General features: G+C 46.3%; 1 protein-coding gene across 4 annotated transcripts in view; it reads left to right on the forward strand.

Moving 5' to 3' along the window:
• cep135 (centrosomal protein 135) overlaps positions 1 to 20,516 on the forward strand; it is a 215,817-nt gene that overhangs the window by 90,405 nt on the left and 104,896 nt on the right. For all 4 annotated transcript variants that reach the window (XM_072496794.1, XM_072496792.1, XM_072496793.1 and 1 more), the window contains 2 exons: positions 2,917 to 3,067; positions 9,924 to 10,147. In XM_072496794.1, coding sequence (XP_072352895.1) covers positions 2,917 to 3,067; positions 9,924 to 10,147 — 375 coding nt within the window. The remainder of the gene's footprint in view (positions 1 to 2,916; positions 3,068 to 9,923; positions 10,148 to 20,516) is intronic.

Genomic DNA, 20,516 nt, shown 5'->3' on the forward strand with positions numbered 1-20,516 from the left:
TGGTAGGTGCTACTTAAGCCTAATATAAAAAAATGTTAGTCATAACTCTTTGTGCTTATTTGTTTTTTTAACATGAGTTAATGGTGAGGCACCGATTAAAGCAGCATTTCAATCTCAGTGGTTCTACTGACGTTTATGAACTGTTCAAGGCCTGCTCTGGCAATGTACAAAGTACTCAGTAATGTGAATGAATTGATTCAAGGAGCAGTACAGCACAGGAACAGGACCTTTGGCCCTCCAAGCCTGCGCCGATTACGATGCCTGTCTAAACTAAAACCTTCTGCACTTCCGGGGTCCATATCCCTCTATCCTCATCCTATTCATGTATTTGTCAAGATACCTCTTAAAAGTCACTAGTGTACCTGCTTCCACCACCTCCCCCAGCATCGAGGCCCAGGCACTCGTCACCCTCTGTGTAAAAAGCCTTGCCTCGCACATCTCCTCTAAACTTTGCCCCTCGCATCTTAAACCTATATCCCCTAGTAATTGACTTTTCCACCCTGGGAAAAAGCTTCTGACTATCCACTCTGTCCATGCCACTCATAATTTTGTAAACTTCTGTCAGGTCTCCCTCAACCTTCGTCGTTCCAGTGAAAACAATCCAAATTTATCCAACCTCTCCTCATAGCTGATACCTCCAGACCAGGCAACATCCAGGTAAACTCCTCTGTACCCTCTCCAAAGCCTCCACATCTTTCTGGCAGTATGGCAACCAGAATTGTACACAATATTCCAAGTGTGGCCTAACTAAGGTTCTGTACAGCTGCAGCATAACTAGCCAATTTTTATACTCCATGCCCCAACCGATGAAGCTTGCCAGATACCTTCTTGACTACCTTGTCCACCTGCCTTGCCCACTTTCGGTGATCTGTGGACTCCTAAGGGTTCTGCCATTTACTGTGTACTTCCCATCAGTATTGGACCTTCCAAAATGCATTACCTCACATTTGTCCAGATTAAACTCCATCTGCCATTTCTCCACCCAAGTCTCCAACCGATCTATATCCTTCTGTATCCTCTGACAATCCTCACCACTATCCACAAATCCACCGATCTTCGTGTCGTCCGCAAATTTGCTAATCAGACCATATACATTTTCCTCCAAATTATTTATGTACACTACAAACCGCAAAGGTCCCAGCACTCATCCCTGTGGAACAGCACTAGTCACAGCCCTCCATTCAGAAAAGCACCCTTCCACTTCTACCCTCTGTCTTCTATGACCGAGCCAGTTCTGTACCCATATTGTCAGCTCGCCCCTGATCCTGTGTGACTTCACCTTTCCTACCAGTCTGCCATGAGAGACCTTGCCAAAGGCCTTGGTGAAGTCTATATAGACAAAATCCCTTCTTTCATCAATCATCTTCATCACTTCCCCAAAAAACTCGATCAAGTTAGTGAGACACGACCTCCCCTTCACAAAACTATGCAGCCTCTCGCTGATAAGTCCATTTGTTTACAAACGAGAATAAATCCTGACCCAAAGAATGCTCTCCAATAATTTCCCTGCCACTGATATAAGGCTCACCGGCCTTAGACTTTCTGGGTTATCCTTGCTACCCTTCTTAAACAAAGGAACAACATTGGCTATTCTCCAGCCCTCTTGGATCTCACCTGTAGCCAATGGGGATACAAAGGTTTCTGTCCAGATCCCAGCAATTTCCTCCCTTGTCACCCTCAGTATTCTGGGATCGATCTCATCAGGCCCTAGGGACTTATCTACCTTCATGTTTTTCAAGATGCCCAACACTTCCTTTTGATATCACCATGAACCAGACTATCTACACACCCTTCCTTAAATTCATCATCCATCAAGTCCTTTTCTTTGGTGAATACAGATGCAAAATACCAAAATTCCTTTTATTTACAAACCCAACAGCTGAACAACCATGACCATTCAGTCTGCTGTCTACACCGGTAGTGCAGAGGATCTGACACTCCCTGTTATCTACACAGAAAGGGGTTCCCTGATTGGGCCACTAATTAGGGAACTCTTATTCTAATTGGCCAATCTCAAAGGCCTGGCCTAAGTCATTACATTTGCCCATTTCCTCTGGCTCCACACATAAATTCCCTCCTCTGTCCTTTCCCTGGCTACCCTCTTGCTCTTTATATACGAATAAAAAGCCTTTGGAGTCTCCTTAAGCCTGTTTACCAAAGACTTTTCATGACCCTTTTCACCCTCCTGACCCTTTGCTTAAGTTCCTTCCTATTTTCTTCATATTCCTCAAGGAATATGGTTCCCAGCCTTCTAGCATTTATGAATGCTTCCTTTTTCTTTTTGACTAGCCTCACAGTATCTCTCGTTACCCAAAGTTCCTGAAACTTGCCATATTTATCCTTCATCCTCATAGGAACATGCCGGTCCTGAATTCTTATCAACTGATGTTTGAAAGACCCCCACATGTCAATGTGCACTTGTGGTATATTCTTTACTTTAACCACAATTATTCACAATTATAAAAAGTAGCCAAAACCCCAGCCACCAATCATATTGATGACCTCTTGTTGAGTGTACATGTGGTTTTCATAACACCAATAGCAGATTATAAGTAAAATTAGGCAAATTCTGGGCCCAATTTGTTATTGTTCGAAAGAGCTGAAAGTAGTACTTGTAAGTACTACAGACGGGGGGAGTCATGGCTTTACCATCACTAATCCAGCATCCTACTGTCAATGTAACAAATACTTGTTTCTCTCTTTAAAGGAATAGCATAAAGAGCATGATGTTGCCAGTTACTGGCAGTTCCTCAGCTCATGTGTTTAATATAAATTTAATTTTAAGATGGTTATCTGGTAGCAATTGTGATTACAGCAGACCAATGAATATTGTGATGAAATGCTTGATGGTTGTTATTGATTATTAGGAAAAGTATTGAACTCTTTTTCTGAATGTGTAATTATATACTGTTCCAGGAATTGACTGCAACACATGTTGATAACAACAAGCTTCAAGAAGAATTGCAGTGTAAAGTGGAAGAAAATACATCTCTCAATGATTTGTTAAATCAAGTAAAACAGGAAAAGCTGAGGCTGGCTGAACGAATTGATAAACAACTAGCAACAGGTAGTCATAGATCTAGTATGAAAACTGAAGTATCATTTTTCTAATTCTGTCTGTAAGCCTGAAATAGTAAACATTGGCCCAGATTTTCACCACAACAACGAGCTTTTCTGGCATGGGAGAAATCCCAGAAATGGACGAAATATCAAAGTTTTGCCCCCAAACCCGGCAGTTCCAAGCTTTTCTGGGGCAGGGCTAGAGTTGAGCTGGGTTTCGCACATAGTTCATGGAGGTGGCTGGTCATTTAAAGCACCAGCTGCCTCCACTGATGTGGGATTTTTGAAGAACAACAGTGTAGGATCTGGGGAATATAGATTAGTACAGGTAAGAGGATGTTTGAACTTGGTGTATTTCTTAAAATAGCCAGTGTATCCCTTTGTAGAGGTTAAGTACCCCTTTGGATAGGCTCCTAGCACACCTTTTGGAGGGGTAAGGCACCTTTGGGATTGCTAAAAGTGAACATGATTATGTATTTTTTACTTACAAACGCATTGGAACTGTCGAGCTGTAAATGAGTTGTCCAGCTGTCAAGAAACTGGATAGCTGTCAAGAAACTTTAAAAGCGTTGTCAAGCTGCCAGCTGTCCAGGAAGTGTCAAAGCTGTCAAGGAACTGTCCATTGATATTAAGTGAGTTACATGGAGGGCTATGGGAAAATGGTGGTGGGTGAGGTGCATGCGTTGACATGAGTTGAAATAGGTAAGAGGGAAACTGGGTGGGTAGAGAGGCATGGGTTAGCTAAGATGGTACGGGTACTGAGTAGCGGGACCTAGGTTGGGATGGATGGGGCAAAGGAAGTGTTTGCGAGGAGTGAGTGCTGTAGGGATTTTTTTTGTTTTATTTTATTTAATTAAACACAGTGCCATGGCACAGAGGCATGCTTGCGCCCAGCCCGCCTCCGTACCCAGATGCATGTGCATTAGTTCCGGGTCACCTGCCCCAACTTGCTTTTCAGCCCAAATGCCCTGCAACTGAAAATCCCACCCGCATGCGGCAATTTTTAAAGTTGGGTTCACTGGGCCAGGAAATCTCCTGACTCTGCGAACCTGACCCAGAGACACACATCTGGGCCATTGATTGCTTTCAACATTCCTATAGCCACTAAATGCGAGTTTTTTCTTTTTATCGAATTCATTTATACTGGAATTCCTTTGTTAGTGTTTTAAATGCATATAGAAATGATGTGAACTTAAATTAACTTTGCTGGTTTAAAAGATGACAGTGTAATTATTCCTGTCCCTCTAGTAGCATGAAATTTGTTGTTTATGAACTTGATCTATGTGTCATAAAATGCATTTAGTATCTCAAAACGACTGGTCTTACTGTGGCTAAAATGAATGCTATAATTGCTAACCCTCTTAAGTTAACATTTTTATTAGTAGTTTAATAAATATGCTCAGTATCTGACAAATGCAGGTGATATAACAGCAACTTGTATTTATATAACGCATTTAATGTCGCAAACTGTGCCCTGGTGTTTGTCAAGTGTGATTTAAAAACTTGACACCAAGACACAGAAGGCAACATCGTGAGCGATGAACAAACGTTTGGTTGAAGCAGCAAGCTTTTTAAATGGAGGAAAGAGGCTGAGAGAAAGGGAGGTTTACTGTGGGAAATCTTCAGTTTTAGAGCCTTGGAGACTGTGGGTAGGGCCACCAATGGTGGAGCAATTAAAATTGGTGGTGCGCAAGATGCAGAATTGAAAAGTGATAAGATCTCAAAGGCTTTTTGGGCTGGAGTAGGTCGCAGAGCTGAGGATGGGGTTGACTTTGGAGACATTTGAAAACAAGGCTGAGAATTTTTGAATTGAGTTGTAGCTTAACCGGAAGCCTACGTAGGCCAGTAAGAACAAGGATGATGGGTGAATGAGATGGTGCAAGTTGGGATGTGGGTGACATAAATTTGGATGAGCACAGGTTTATTTTGGGATAGAACACGAGAGGTCAGCCAGGAGAACATTGCAATGTAGTTAAGTTGAGAAGTAACAAAGGCATGGATGAGGATTTCAGCAGCAAATGAGATGACGCAGGGTGGAAGTCGAGTAATATTACAGAGTTGAAAATAGATAATCCCGCAGAGGGATGCCCACACAGCTAGCAGCCATGCTACCAAGGAGACCAGCTCCAAGATTCGGGGATGCCAACCCGGCCTCCTTGCTGGATGCAGTAGAGTCGCAATGGGATATCCTATACCCCCATGAGGCTCGACAGGTCAGCCACAGGGCAGCCAGTGCCACCTGGGAGGAAGTGGCAGCGGCCATCAGTGCGGGGAGCGTGTGCCGCAAGAAGCTAAATCACCTCCACTGGGTCACACGGGTAAGTTGGCATCGGCCCCTGCCACCGGTCCCACCTGTCCCAGGCATCAGTCCCGCCTGTCTCAGGCACCGGTCCTGCCTGCCACCGTTATAAGTCCCTGATATCCATGTGCCTGGCACCACCCACTCAGCACCATGCGATGTCCCGCCCCACCCATGCCCAGCTGTGGTGTTCACCCATGCCCCCCAACCTCCCCATGCGTGCCCCCCACCCTAGTGCATAATATGTACGGCTCACGATGCCCTCTGTCCCCACTGGCCCATAACAGACAGAAGAGGGCCCAGTCGGGCGACAAGGTGCTGGGTATCAGAGTCCTTACCCCCATCAAGAAACAGGTCCTGGAGGTTGAAGGGGTGACCAGGGACGGAACGGTCACCGACGTCGAGATTGGCCTGCGTCGCAGAGGTGGGTAACCACTGCCCCCACCAGAAGACCGATCACATGTGAGTTGTACATGCCAGCATGTTGATCCTGGCCCGTACTGATCACATCCATTCTATCACAGGATTTCCATCTGATGGCACCGGCCCCTCCAGGGTGATTTCCCCCCCACTCATGCCTCACACGAGAATACAGAGGAGAGCTCCGAGGATGCCACCATCAAAGTCGCTACACAGCTATCATCCCCACCCTCCAATAGCGCAGAGATACACACACCTTGGTGGGCGAAAGTAGTGGACAGGCTTTGGGATACGTTCTGGTGAGCACCACACAGGTATTGATGTACATCAGATGGAGGCAGGAACATCCAGGCGAGACAGCAGTCGGAGGTCTGTAGGATCCCAAGGACCCAGATGGGCCCCAGTCAGATGCTGAGCCTCTGGACCAGGTTTACCTAGAGCTGATACAGTCGATAGGGTGCGACCATGATATTCAGAGGGGAATGTCAGCGACACTCCAGCAGGTCCACAGCCGATTGGAGTCCCAAAGGCTATGGGCACAGGAGATGGCAGTGGTAATGCATGGCACTGAGGCAGACACTGCTAGGGTGGCGATCGCAGTGGAGAGCATGGAGCACGACATCAACATGACCAGTAATGTCCAAGGAATTGCCCAGTTAGTGGTTGAGTGCCTCAGCAGCATGTCCCAGTTGCTGGGGGACATGCCGGATTTTACCGACTAGGAGATTTTCACAGTAACATCATTGCAGTGTTAATGTAAGCCGACTTGTGACACTAATAAAGATTATTATTATTATGTCCCTGACGCAAGTGGACCTTTCTGAGGTGCTCCAGAGCTTGTCCCAGTCTCAGGTCGACATAGCTGAGGCGCTCCAGAGCATGTCCCAGTCGCTGAGGACTGTGTCCCAGACGCAGGTGGACATTGGCAAGGTGCTGCAGAGCATAGCCTGGTCACCTAGGGGCATCGCTGAGGGCATCAACAGCATGGTGGTGCAGACATTGGGGGGAGCAGAACCAGATGTCGCAGGGGCATCCTGAGCACAGTCCAAGATGACCCTCAGGGTACTACGGACACCGATCTGGGGGAAGAGGCACTGGAGGCTGACCTGAAGCCTCCCTACCGGGTGACGACAGTGGCCACCAGCACCTTCATCCCTGACAACGTGCGTCTTGGGGTCAGCATCCGGAACAAGGTGGCATGGCAGGGCATGTTCTGCCGGTGAGTGAACTGGGGCCCTCTGGCCCAGGGCCGCCGCCTCGAGACTCTGTCAATGCTATTGTCATGGCCTTCTGTGGCGCCTGGCAGCCTGGCCTGCCAGCAGCACTGCGTGCGCAGCTTCAGCGTGGGTTCATGGTACCATCCATCCCATGTAACATCTGTAATGAGTTGACAAGGGTGAGGGACATTCAATAGGCGATGGCCTCCAGCCCGGTACCCTCCCGTCCCCATGGCTCCCGACATCACAGCCCCTGCCATCCCTCAGGCTGCCGTCCAACAAGCCCTGCAAGTGCTCCCCCGCGCAGCGGGAGCCCCCAGATACCAGAGCTTGTACCCCAAGACAGCCCCTGGTAATGTTACCTGGACCGGGCATTGGATCCCTCACTGGTGCCCACACTTGCTGTCTGGTATGGGCATGTCCCCAGTGCTGATGCCCAGCTCTTGGGTGTTTCAATGTTGTCTTCTGCCTCTGTGGTGTTAAAGCCTCTGACGTCTGGTTGGGATGCTCGGCAGTAATTCTCACCTGTGACATGTCATGTATACCTATAGGAATCCACTTGGGAGCTGTGAAGTGCTCATTTTACTACAATTGCAATTGTATTAGCAATGGCCTCACCTCTGCGCCCAAAGGCCACCACGGTCAGTGGGGGTCATGGGTGGTCAGTGGGACAGTTGAGCAGTAGCCGGAGCTGCTCCGTTATGGGTACAGACAATCCAAGTACTGGCATGGTGGAACAGTGGGTGCCCTGCCAGTCGGCCAGTGGGCAGTCCCATGCGGTCAGGAAATGCCAGGTGTGCATGCTTGCCGGCGCAATGGAGAATCCCAGCAGAGAATCCAGCCCTTTATCTCTTGTCCTGAAAAAACAATTAGACTTAAAAATCCAAGAGCAGGCAACCAAAACAAAATATAACCTTATTTTAAAGTACCTAAGAGGGTTTAGTGGCTGTCTGATAGAGACCAGTTAACTCGCTGTAGCAACCACCTAGTTTCCATTCAGAGACTTAACAGGGAAAGAAGACTTTAACAGGGAAAGAAGACTTTAATTGTCTTAGGTATTAAATGTGAGGGAGGGAACAAATGAGATGGAGATGAAAGGTCTGAGTTTACTGCAAATGGTTTTTATTTTTGTTTTTCTTCATGAATGGCTTTATTCAAGAGGGTGAAAACGAAAGAACTCCAAGCAATGCCTTGTTTCAATAAAGGTGAAGGAGATCTAAAATCTAGTCGATGCTTAAAATTATGAAGCATTTAAGTTAATTAAATAATAATAATTGCTTATTGTCACAAGTAGTCTTCAATTAAGTTACTGTGAAAAGCCCCTAGTCGCCACATTCCGGCGCCTGTTCGGGGAGGCTGGTATGGGAATTGAACCCACGCTGCTGGTCTTGTTCTGCATTACAAGCCAGCTGTTTAGCCCACTGTGCTAAACCAGCCCCTAGTTTGGTTTGAGCCCCAAACGCTCAAGGCAACCTTTTTAAAGAAGATAAGTTCAAAGAATAAGGCTTTCTACTTACAGATTCATGAGTGAGGCAATGGTCCAAGCTTTTTTAATGTAAGAAAATGGGTGGTGATCATATTTTATCATAAATCTATTCTGTTCCCAGTGTAGGACTGTGAGAAGGGCCCAGTGGACAGACACTGTACATGTTTATATGGTCAGGTTCTTTTGCATGGAGAGTCTTTTGATTACTTTAAACATTCCTAATCCTGGTTAGACACACTAGTTGGAGGTGAGGGTTTAAATAACTACCCAAACTTCTATTAATTATAGGTGGGGATTTTAATCTTGCACAATTATGCTTTGGACAATTCACGGAAAAGATTTTGGGAAGAGGCCAGGTGATGGAAGGAGGTTATACTACCCACAGTGCAGAATCTTTACCCAGTATTCCTCATGTTGTAATACATGTTGCCAAATTTAGAGTTCTTGTTTGTTGAAATGAAATGAAATGAAAATCGCTTATTGTCACAAGTAGGCTTCAAATGAAGTTACTGTGAAAAGCCCCGAGTCGCCACATTCTGGCGCCTGTTCGGGGAGGCTGTTACGGGAATTGAACCGTGCTGCTGGCCTGCCTTAGTCTGCTTTCAAAGCCAGCGATTTAGCCCTGTGCTAAACAGCCCCTGAAGGAGGATGTCACAAGTTGCTGATGTTGACCAAGTAGTAGTCTCTAATATATTGAGCTCCTTCACAATCATTCCTTTACTGATAAGAAATGTGCTCGTGGAAACTGAACAATAATTTTCCCTTTGACTGCAGCTTCATACAAAAGCTAGAGATAGTAATCAATGGATACCTCAAGGAAAATATGGGCGTCCTCACACTTGACAGTCCCTGTAGAAAATCCTCAAATATTTCACTAGTCCCAATGCAGTCTTCAAAACTTTGAGCCTGAAGGGGCAAGCATTCTATCTGGTACAGAAGGACGGGGTCTGTCATCAAGCTTGGGAGGGAGAAAGAAAATGAAGCCTTGAGTTGTTGGATCCTTTCCTGCAGACTGCTTACTGAATGTTACTTCATGGTCAGGAGCTAAACTGGGATTCTGGGTTGGGGCATGGCACTGCACCCACCCCACCCTCAACCATTTTTCTACAAATAATCTTGTAATAGTTTTGAGGAAAGAGGTTGCAGGAGGATAAGGTGAGATTTTATTGGGACATTTGCACCATATTTGGTCACCAGGTATGCATGGGATGGTAGACTGGAGATCAGCATATTTGTACTGTGAACATTCTATTCACCCGGTATGAACGTGAATACAAAAATGTATTCGTATTCATATTGAAGCTATTTGATTTTAAAATAATTAATCTTTTTTGAAAAAGTCTGAAGTATTAATTAGATACGATAGCCTGCAATTATCTTGTCGAGATCTAAGCTTATGTCTTGGTTAATCTTGTACTGCTATGCTTTCAATAATCTTCAGAGCGAGAAATAGTGATGGAATTGGAAAGAATGCGAACACAGCATGGAATTCTGAAAGGGGACTCATCGCCGTCTCGGCTGGATAAATTTGTAAAGACTTTGGAGGAAGAAAGGAATTATTACAAAGATGAAGTGGAATATCTGCAGGATATAGTATCTGGAAGAGTCAGCCCTGTCTGCTCTCCGAGACGTGGCCGGAGTCCAACACGAATTTCACCTGTGAAGGTACTAAAACCATAATGAATGTTGGGAACAGGATGATTGGTTGATTGATTGATATTTATTGTCACATGTACTGAAGTACAGTGAAAAATATTTTTTGCAGCCAAGGGAACATACACAGTACGCGCATAGTAGACAGTACGTGCATAGTAGACAGAAGAATAATCAACAGAGTACAATGACAAATGGATAATCAACAAATAGTGATTGGTTACAGTGTGGAACAAGGGCCAATCAAGAGCAGCATAGGACTTTGTGAATAGTGTTCTTACAGGGAACAGATCATTCCAAGGGCGAGTCGTTGAGGAGTCTAGTAGCTGTGGGGAGGAAGCTGTTCCTATGGCTGGATGTGCGGGTCTTCAGACTTCTGTATCTTCTGCCTGATGGAAGGGCCTGGAAGAGGGCAAAGCCTGGGTGTGAGGGGTTCTGACAAAACAATGCTGTCTGCCTTCCTGAGGCAGCGGGAGGTGTTGACAGAATCAATGGGATTTTGGCAAGCTTGTGTGATGCGTTGGGCTTTCACCACACTCTGCAGTTTCTTGCAATCTTGGGCCGAGCAGTTGCCATACCAAGCTGTAATGCAGCCGGATAGGATGCCCTCTATGGCACATCTGTAGAAGTTTGTGAGAGTTGATGCTGGCATGCCAAATTTCTTTAGCTTCCGTAGGAAGTAGAGACGGGTTTGGGCTTTCTTGACTGTTGCATCAAAGTGAATGGACCAGGACAGACTGTTGGTGATGATGACTCCCAGGAACTTAAAGCTATCGACCATCTCCACATCAGAGCCATTGATGTGGGAGGGGGGTTGCACTACGCTTCCTGAAGTCAATGATCAGTTCTTTGTTCTTTCCAACATTTAGTGAGAGGTTGCTTTCGGTACACCATGCAACCTAGTGATCTATCTTCCTTCTGTAGTCTGATTTGTCGTCGTTTGAGATACGACCCACCACAGTCGTATCATTTGCAAACTTATAGATTGAATTGGAGTTGAATCTTGCCACACAGTCGTGTGTGTATAGGGAGTACAATACAGGACTGAGCACACATCCTTGCGTGGCCCCGGTATTGAGGACTATTGTGGAGGAGGTGCACAAGATCTATCGTGACGGATTGTGGTCTGTTGTTTTCACATAACTAAAATTACAAGGGAATAACTTGAACACCTATGTTTATTGTTCCTCACTTTCCAATCTTGTATTTTGTACTAACAAAGTAAGTTTTGAAACTCTTACCTCTTTAAAAAGAAATTCTCACGGGTTACAATGATTATGCCATGTAACTTGTAATATATTACCACAGTTTGTAATTAAGGAAGTCAAATTGTGTTCATATTACACAGAATTCTGACAGCAGTCTTAGCATTTTCAGGTTTAAATTCCATAATGAAATTACTTTGGGAATAATTAAGTATATGTACTCAATCTTAGCTTTTTAAGTCCCAAAGTACAGAGGAAGTGGTACAGAAAGTTGCATGTAGATAGGAGGCACGTGAAAGTCGAGGGAGTAAATGGAAGGCAATTACACTGGGAATATAGGGCTGGATTTTCATGGAGTCGGGGAGACACCATGAAGGGGTGGAAATGGTGGCTGGGACCCAATCCTGGGATTCCTGACCCTATTTTCAAGCTTTCCAATTTCCAGCAATGTCATTCAGGGGTGCGGGCTTGCAACCCAACTAGCCCTAAACCAACCAATCTAGCTGGCTCCATTATGGGGATAGTTATATCCTCATCCTCTGCAATCCTAATGGAGTTGGGCCAGCTTTTCAAGGAGCTTTTTGCAGCCAAGAATGCATAATGAAGCTTAGCTGAGAGCCTACATATCTGTTAAAGTGCTAAAACAACTGTATGCTAGGGAAAACACTCTTTAATTGACAGTTCTGTGTCTGTGATCTCTTCTGTCAAATTCAGTGCTTATTTACACAAGGTATGGAGGTTTAAAGAGCTTTCAGTTTCTGTTATTACACTTTAAAAGGTCTGGATAATTTGCACTTTAATTTGGCTGTACTGAAAACAATTTTTAATGAATACGTTTTTAAGAAGGCTTTTTTAACATCTCCTGTTGTCACTGTGGGGTCCATTGGTTCTATGCAGGCTTCATAGTGGATGAATGGGCATAAAAGTGTCATAGTTTGACATGGTGGACTGAGAGAGTCTGGAGGGTGGGTGGAGGGCTCAAAGTGGCATGGATGGAGCATGGGGAGGGTGAGGGGGTATGAGGGCTATAGGACCTTTTATTATAACTGGTACGAAGTCCACCAAAGCACCAAGGCAAGTCTTTTAAAAAGCCCAAACTCTTTCAGGGAACAGTGGGCTTGACTCCTGTTCTCACCCTTCTCTCAGTATGAAAATCCAACCTTTGCAGGCACCTTCTCTTGAAGTGAGCATGCTAAGCCAAGAAATATCCCAACTGTCGACATCCACCTTGAGGGTGAAAATCTAGCCCATAGTCCTGGTTCTGGAATCAGGATTGGTGGACATGGGATAAGTGAATGGCATCTGGAAATGTTGGGGGCCAGTAAGAAGTGATTCTAGTGTGTGGAACAGTTAAGGACCATGCCAGCCACAGCTTGGAGTTGCAAATTGTTATCTATGTGCACTAGAACTGGAGTGAGTTACGTAGAAAGAATAATTAATGAAATGTGAATATCAGAAATACCGTTTTTAAAAAAATATTTTTATTGACAGCTTTTCAAAATAACATCTTTATGTTTATATGGGTACAATAGTTTACAATATTTCAACCCTTCCACGCCACCAAACCCAAACAAGCAATAACCAATCCCCCCTCTTTCCTCCCCCTACCAACCCCCGACTAAACTACAATCTTCTACACTTCCTGGGTCCCTATCCTTCTATTCCCATCCTATTCATGTATTTGTCAAGATGCCCCTTAAATGTCACTATCGTCCCTGCTTCCACCACCTCCTCCGGTCGCGAGTTCCAGGCACCCACTACCCTCTGCGTAAAAAACTTGCCTCGTACATCTACTCTAAACCTTGCCCCTCTCACCTTAAACCTATGCCCCCTAGTAATTGACCCCTCTACCCTGGGGAAAAGCCTCTGACTATCCACTCTGTCTATGCCCCTCATAATTTTGTATACCTCTATCAGGTCTCCCCTCAACCTCCTTCGTTCCAGTGAGAACAAACCGAGTTTATTCAACCGCTCCTCATAGCTAATGCCCTCCATACCAGGCAACATTCTGGTAAATCTCTTCTGCACCCTCTCTAAAGCCTCCACATCCTTCTGGTAGTGTGGTGACCAGAATTGAACACTATACTCCAAGTGTGGCCTAACTAAGGTTCTATATAGCTGCAACATGACTTGCCAATTCTTATACTCAATGCCCCGGCCAATGAAGGCAAGCATGCCGTATGCCTTCTTGACTATCTTCTCCACCTGTGTTGCCCCTTTCAATGACCTGTGGACCTGTACTCCTAGATCTCTTTGACTTTCAATACTCTTGAGGGTTCTACCATTCACTGTATATTCCCTACCTGCGTTAGTCCTTCCAAAATGCATTACCTCACATTTGTCCGGATTAAACTCCATCTGCCATCTCTCCGCCCAAGTCTCCAGACAATCTAAATCCTGCTGTATCCTCCGACAGTCCTCATCGCTATCCGCAATTCCACCAACCTTTGTGTCGTCTGCAAACTTACTAATCAGACCAGTTACATTTTCCTCCAAATCATTTATATATACTACAAAGAGCAAAGGTCCCAGCACTGATCCCTGTGGAACACCACTGGTCACAGCCCTCCAATGAGAAAAGCATCCTTCCATTGCTACTCTCTGCCTTCTATGGCCTAGCCAGTTCTGTATCCACCTTGCCAGCTCACCCCTGATCCCGTGTGACTTCACCTTTTGTACTAGTCTACCATGAGGGACCTTGTCAAAAGCCTTACTGAAGTCCATATAGACAACATCCACTGCCCTGCCTGCATCAATCATCTTAATGACCACCTCAAAAAACTCTATCAAGTTAGTGAGACACGACCTCCCCTTCACAAAACCGTGCTGCTTCTCACTAATACGTCCATTTGCTTCCAAATGGGAGTAGATCCTGTCTCGAAGAATTCTCTCCAGTAATTTCCCTACCACTGAAGTAAGGCTCATCGGCCTGTAGTTCCCGGGATTATCCTTGCTACCCTTCTTAAACAGAGGAACAACATTGGCTATTCTCCAGTCCTCCGGGACATCCCCTGAAGACAGCGAGGATCCAAAGATTTCTGTCAAGGCCTCAGCAATTTCCTCTCCAGCCTCCTTCAGTATTCTGGGGTAGATCCCATCAGGCCCTGGGGACTTATCTACCTTAATATTTTTTAAGACACCCAACACCTCGTCTTTTTGGATCACAATGTGACCCAGGCTATCTACACCCCCTTCTCCAGACTCAACATCTACCAATTCCTTCTCTTTGGTGAATACCAATGCAAAGTATTCATTTAGTACCTCGCCCATTTCCTCTGGCTCCACACATAGATTCCCTTGCCTATCCTTCAGTGGGCCAACCCTTTCCCTGGCTACCCTCTTGCTTTTTATGTACGTGTAAAAAGCCTTGGGATTTTCCTTAACCCTATTTGCCAATGACTTTTCGTGACCCCTTCTAGCCCTCCTGACTCCTTGCTTAAGTTCCTTCCTACTTTCCTTATATTCCACGCAGGCTTCGTCTGTTCCCAGCCTTTTAGCCCTGACAAATGCCTCCTTTTTCTTTTTGACGAGGCCTACAATATCCCTCGTCATCCAAGGTTCCCGAAAATTGCCGTATTTATCCTTCTTCCTCACAGGAACATGCCGGTCCTGTATTCCTTTCAACTGCCACTTGAAAGCCTCCCACATGTCAGATGTTGATTTGCCCTCAAACATCCGCCCCCAATCTATGTTCTTCAGTTCCCGCCTAATATTGTTATAATTAGCCTTCCCCCAATTTAGCACATTCATCCTAGGACCACTCCTATCCTTGTCCACCAGTACTTTAAAACTTACTGAATTGTGGTCACTGTTACCGAAATGCTCCCCTACTGAAACATCTACCACCTGGCCGGGCTCATTCCCCAATACCAGGTCCAGTACCGCCCCTTCCCTAGTTGGACTGTCTACATATTGTTTTAAGAAGCCCTCCTGGATGCTTACAAACTCCGCCCCGTCTAAGCCCCTGGCACTAAGTGAGTCCCAGTCAATATTGTTGAAGTCTCCCATCACCACAACCCTGTTGTTTTTACTCTTTTCCAAAATCTGTCTACCTATCTGCTCCTCTATCTCCCGCTGGCTGTTGGGAGGCCTGTAGTATAACCCCAACATTGTGACTGCACCCTTCTTATTCCTGATCTCTACCCATATAGCCTCACTGCCCTCTGAGGTGTCCTCTCGCAGTACAGCTGTGATATTCTCCCGAACCAGTAGCACAACTCCGCCTCCCCTTTTACATCCCCCTCTATCCCGCCTGAAACATCTAAATCCTGGAACGTTTAGCTGCCAATCCTGCCCTTCCCTAAACCAGGTCTCTGTAATGGCAACAACATCATAGTTCCAAGTACTAATCCAAGCTCTAAGTTCATCTGCCTTACCCGTAATACTTCTTGCATTAAAATATATGCACTTCAGGCCACCAGACCCGCTGTGTTCAGCAACTTCTCCCTGTCTGCTCTGCCTCAGAGCTACACTGTCCCTATTCCCTAGTTCTCCCTCAATGCTCTCACCTTCTGACCTATTGCTCCCTTGCCCACCCCCCTGCCATACTAGTTTAAACCCTCCCGTGTGACACTAGCAAACCTCGCGGCCAGGATATTTATGCCTCTCCGGTTTAGATGCAACCCGTCCTTCTTATACAGGTCACACCTGCCCCGGAAGAGCTCCCAGTGGTCCAGATAATGGAAACCCTCCCTCCTACACCAGCTGTTTAGCCACGTGTTTAGCTGCTCCATCTTCCTATTTCTAGCCTCACTCATTCATGCCCTAGTCATATGTGCCCAATGCACCACCTTAAATTGAATCAGGCTGAGCCTAGCGCACAAGGAGGTAGAGTTGACTCTATACAGAGGCCCAACTCCTCTTCTCACTTTCTTTTAATCTTGTTCAACAGGACCTGCTCCGTCGACACCAGCCGACTAGATCTCTGATATCCTGCCCTCCCCTACATCAACCAATGAGAGAACTCACTCCATTAACGCGGGGGTAGGGGCCAAACGGAAGGAAGCGACCCCCTTACACACAGTGTTTCACACCTGGTAGTACCGAAACTGGTTAACTCTCGAGCATATACTTCTCCAGCCACTCCTCAAAACTAGCAAACTTCCCATCTACAAGCAAGTTCCCAAACTGCTCTAACCCTTCCTCCCACCAAGCGCCAAAGAACGAATCCAAAACCACCGGCTCAAAAATATTGTTTTCATAAATTGGGGCCAACACTGACATAGCACCCGGTTTAAAACGGTCTAAACGGTCCTCATATTCTCAAGGTAGCAAACACCACGGGTTTGTCAGTCCATTTCAACAGGGAAAATGGAAGGGGAGCCATGACTAATGCCCTCAGACTGGTGCCTTTACAGTCATTCCTCTCCACCCACCCCCACATGGACTCTGTCCCCCTATACTACCCACGCGCCTTTTCAATGTTTGCCGTCCAATAGTAGTAAAACAGATTGGGCAATGCTCGGCCCCTGACTGCCTGCCTATCCTTTTGGGGGAAAAAACCTAGACCCATGGGGCCCTGCCCGCCCAGGTAAAGGATGAGATTATCTTATTGACTCTTGCAAAGAAAGATTTTGAAAGAAAGACTGGAAGGCCCTGAAAGAAAAATAGAAATCTGGGGAGGATATTCATTTTTAAAAATAAATTTAGAGAACCCAATTATTTATTTTTTCCAATTAACGGGCAATTTAGCATGGCCAATCCACCTAACCTGCACATCTTTGGGTTATGGGGATGAAACCTACGTAGACATGGAGAGAATGTACAAACTTCACACAGACATGACCCAGGGCCGGGATTGGAACCCGGGTCCTCAGCGCCGCAGTCCCAATGCTAACCACTGCGCCACATGCCGCCCTGAGGATATTCATTTTAGCCAACTGAACCCTCCCCGCCAATGTTACTGGGATGGTATCCCACTTCTTTAAGCCCTCCTTCGCCGCTTTAACCAGGTCCCCAAACTTTAACTTCTGCAGCGAGGCCCAGTCATGGGCCACACAGACTCCTGGATTGCAAAATCTGGACCTGGCCAAGTGGAAAGATGATGTGCCCAATTGGCTCCCCTCCCTGGAAGATTTACCGGAAAACATTCGCTTTTACCCAGGTTCAATTTGTACCCCGAGAAGGATCCAAACTTCGCCAGCGGCTTCATTATCTCCTTTGCACTGGAGAGCGGATCCATCACATACAGCAGCAGATCGTCCGCATATAATGACACCCTATGCTCCATCCCCCCACTGTGTATTCCCATCCATTTCGTGGATGACCTTAATGCTATGGTCAGAGACTCAATTGCCAAGGCAAACAATAGCGGGGACAGTGGACACCCCTGTCTCATGCTGCTCCTCAATTGAAAGTATTTCCAACTTAAAACATTTGTATGGACACTCGCGGTAGGGGCCCTATATGAGCCGAGGCCAAGATATGAATCTAAGCCCAAAGTCAACCCGCCCCAAGACCTCAAGCAAGTATCCCCACTCCCCTCTATCAAATGCCTTCTCTGTATCTAGTGAGTTAATCACCTCTGATTCAGAGGATGGAGAGGGGACAAAACAACATTAAGCAGCTTCCAAACATTGGCCGAGAATTGTCTTCCCTGCACCAACCCTGTCTGCTCCTCTGATATGTCCCCTGGGAGGGAGGATTCCATACGCTTAGCCAAGACCTTTGCCTTCAACTTTGTATCCACGTTCAATAATGAAATAGGGTGGTACGACCCACACTTCATTCGATCCTTATCCTTTTTTAATATCAATGAAGCCAGCAACGACCCAGAGTCATAGAATCCTTGAACATCTCGAGCAGCACCAAAGCCAGCAACCCGACAAACATTTTGTAAGATTCAATCAGGAACCCGTCTGGCCCCCAGCGCCTTTCCCTACTGCATCAAACCCATAACCCTCCATAACCTCCAAAGTCAGAGGAGCTTTCAGTCACTCCCTTTTCTCATGTTCCACCACGAGAATAGCCAAACTGTCCAAAAATTCTAGCATTGAGTTCCCCTCCTCCGGGGTCTCTGAATCATAAAGGTTCCAATACTACGTCTCAAACGCCGCATCAACCTTGGCAGGGGCAGAGACAGTTCCACGTACCAAGACCCTAACCTGTACAATTTCCCGAGAGGCCACCTCTCACCTCAACTGATGCGCCAACAAGCAACCAGCCTTTTCCCCATGCTCACAAAAAGCTCCGCTTGAGCGTCACAACATGCCTATCGCCCTATCCATTGACAGCAGCCTGTACTCCCAACTTCCTTCCAGCCAGCAATTCCGGTGTCTGATGGGCCGAATGTTGGCAGACCACTCCAAGGTGGCATCCACCAACCTCTGCCTCTCTACCCTTTCACTCTTCTCCCTATGTGCCTTAAAAGAAATAATCTCCCCTCCAACTAGCACTTTCAACCCCTCCCACAATGTGGAAGGGAAAATCTCATTGCTCCTATCAAATCTCAGATACTCCTCTCGCAAAAACTCCTATCCGCAAACAGCGATATATCAAACTTCCACTGGGGTAATGAGCGTGACCCAACCCAACCACCACATCCACATAATGTGGAGCGTGGTCAGAAATCACTATCGCCGAGTACCCCTTCCCCATTACCAGCAGGGACCAACCTACCACAAAGAAATCAATCCTCGAATACACCTGGTGAACCTGAAAGATGAATGAAAAATCCTTGTCCCCTGGGTGTAGATGTTACCAAGTGTCTGCTCCCCTCCCCCCATCTGCTCCATGAAGACCAGCAGTGCCTTTGCCATCCCAGAAGGCCTCAAAGTCTTAGGCCTCGACTTAACCAGTCAGGTATCTAATACGCAATTGAAGTCCCTGCCCGTGATTTGTTGGTGCAAGTCCAAATCCGGGATCAATGACTACAACCTATTAATAAAAGATGCGTCATCCCAATTTGGAGCATTTACATTGACCAGTACCACCAGTGCACTCGCTAACAACCCACTAACCAACACATACCTCCCATTCAGATCCGTCAAAATCTTCACCACCGAAAAAGCTACCTTCTTATTAATTAGGATTGCTGCGTTTCTGGGCCATACTATCAAATCCCGAGTGAAGCACCTGACCCACCCAACCCTTCCGTAACCTTATCTGATCTCTAACTATGGGTGTCCTGCAACAGCACCGCAGCAACTTTCAAAGTCATAAGGTGCGCAAACACCCTGGATATCTTTACCAGACCACTTTTTAAAATTAATAATCTTTATTGTCACAAGTAGGCTTACATTAACGCTGCAATGAAGTTACTGTGAAAAGCCCCGAGTCGATCACACTCCGGCACCTGTTAGGTACACAGAGGAAGAATTCAGAATGTCCAATTCACCTGACAGCACGTCTTTTGGGACTTGAAAGGAAACCAGAGCACCCGGAGGAAACCCATGCAGACATGGGGAGAATGTGCAGACTCCGCACAGACAGTGACCCAAGCCGGGAATCGATCCTGGGACTGGAGCTGTGAAGCACAGTGCTACCGTCCCGCCCTTACATTCCACGTGACCAGCCAGATGGGGGGGGTGGGGGTGGTCTACCCGCACTTAGAGTCAGCCATTCCTGCCGCGCGAGGAAGTCCGGCATCCCCTGAGAAGGGCCGACACCAGGCCCACCCAAGAAGGTCACCAGTTCCCCAGCACACCCAGACAAAGAAAGATCCTCTGCCACCGTCAGAATATTAACCCATCCCTCCCACCACCGACTGACGCCACACCCAAACAACCAACCACAACCATGTCCCCAAATACCACCACCCCCCTCACCAAACCCCAATCACCCAATAACCATAACCCCTAAGCTCATGCCTAATAAATCCCCCCTCTTATGAGCCGCAAATAACCCCATCCCTTTACTTCCGGTTGACTAACTTATCTCACTAGCGGGGCGGCTCCCGCACAGAGCACCATTCATACCCCAAAATTCCGAAATACTCAAACCAACCCCCCCACCCAAAACCAACTTTATTAATTCCAGACGAGAGCCACATTAACAGTAAACCGCACCCATCCCATCAACCACTACAAAACAATTCCACATGTAAAGTTACAAAAGAGTCCAACCAACACTCTTTCGACCATTGATAACATACAAAAAAAAGACAAAAAAATCAAATAACCCACACTCACCTCCCAACAAATATCCCTCAACCCGTGCAAAATATGTTACAATTATTT

The sequence above is a fragment of the Scyliorhinus torazame genome, chromosome 3, assembly GCF_047496885.1.
Source record: "Scyliorhinus torazame isolate Kashiwa2021f chromosome 3, sScyTor2.1, whole genome shotgun sequence".
NCBI classification, from domain to species: Eukaryota; Metazoa; Chordata; class Chondrichthyes; order Carcharhiniformes; family Scyliorhinidae; genus Scyliorhinus; species Scyliorhinus torazame.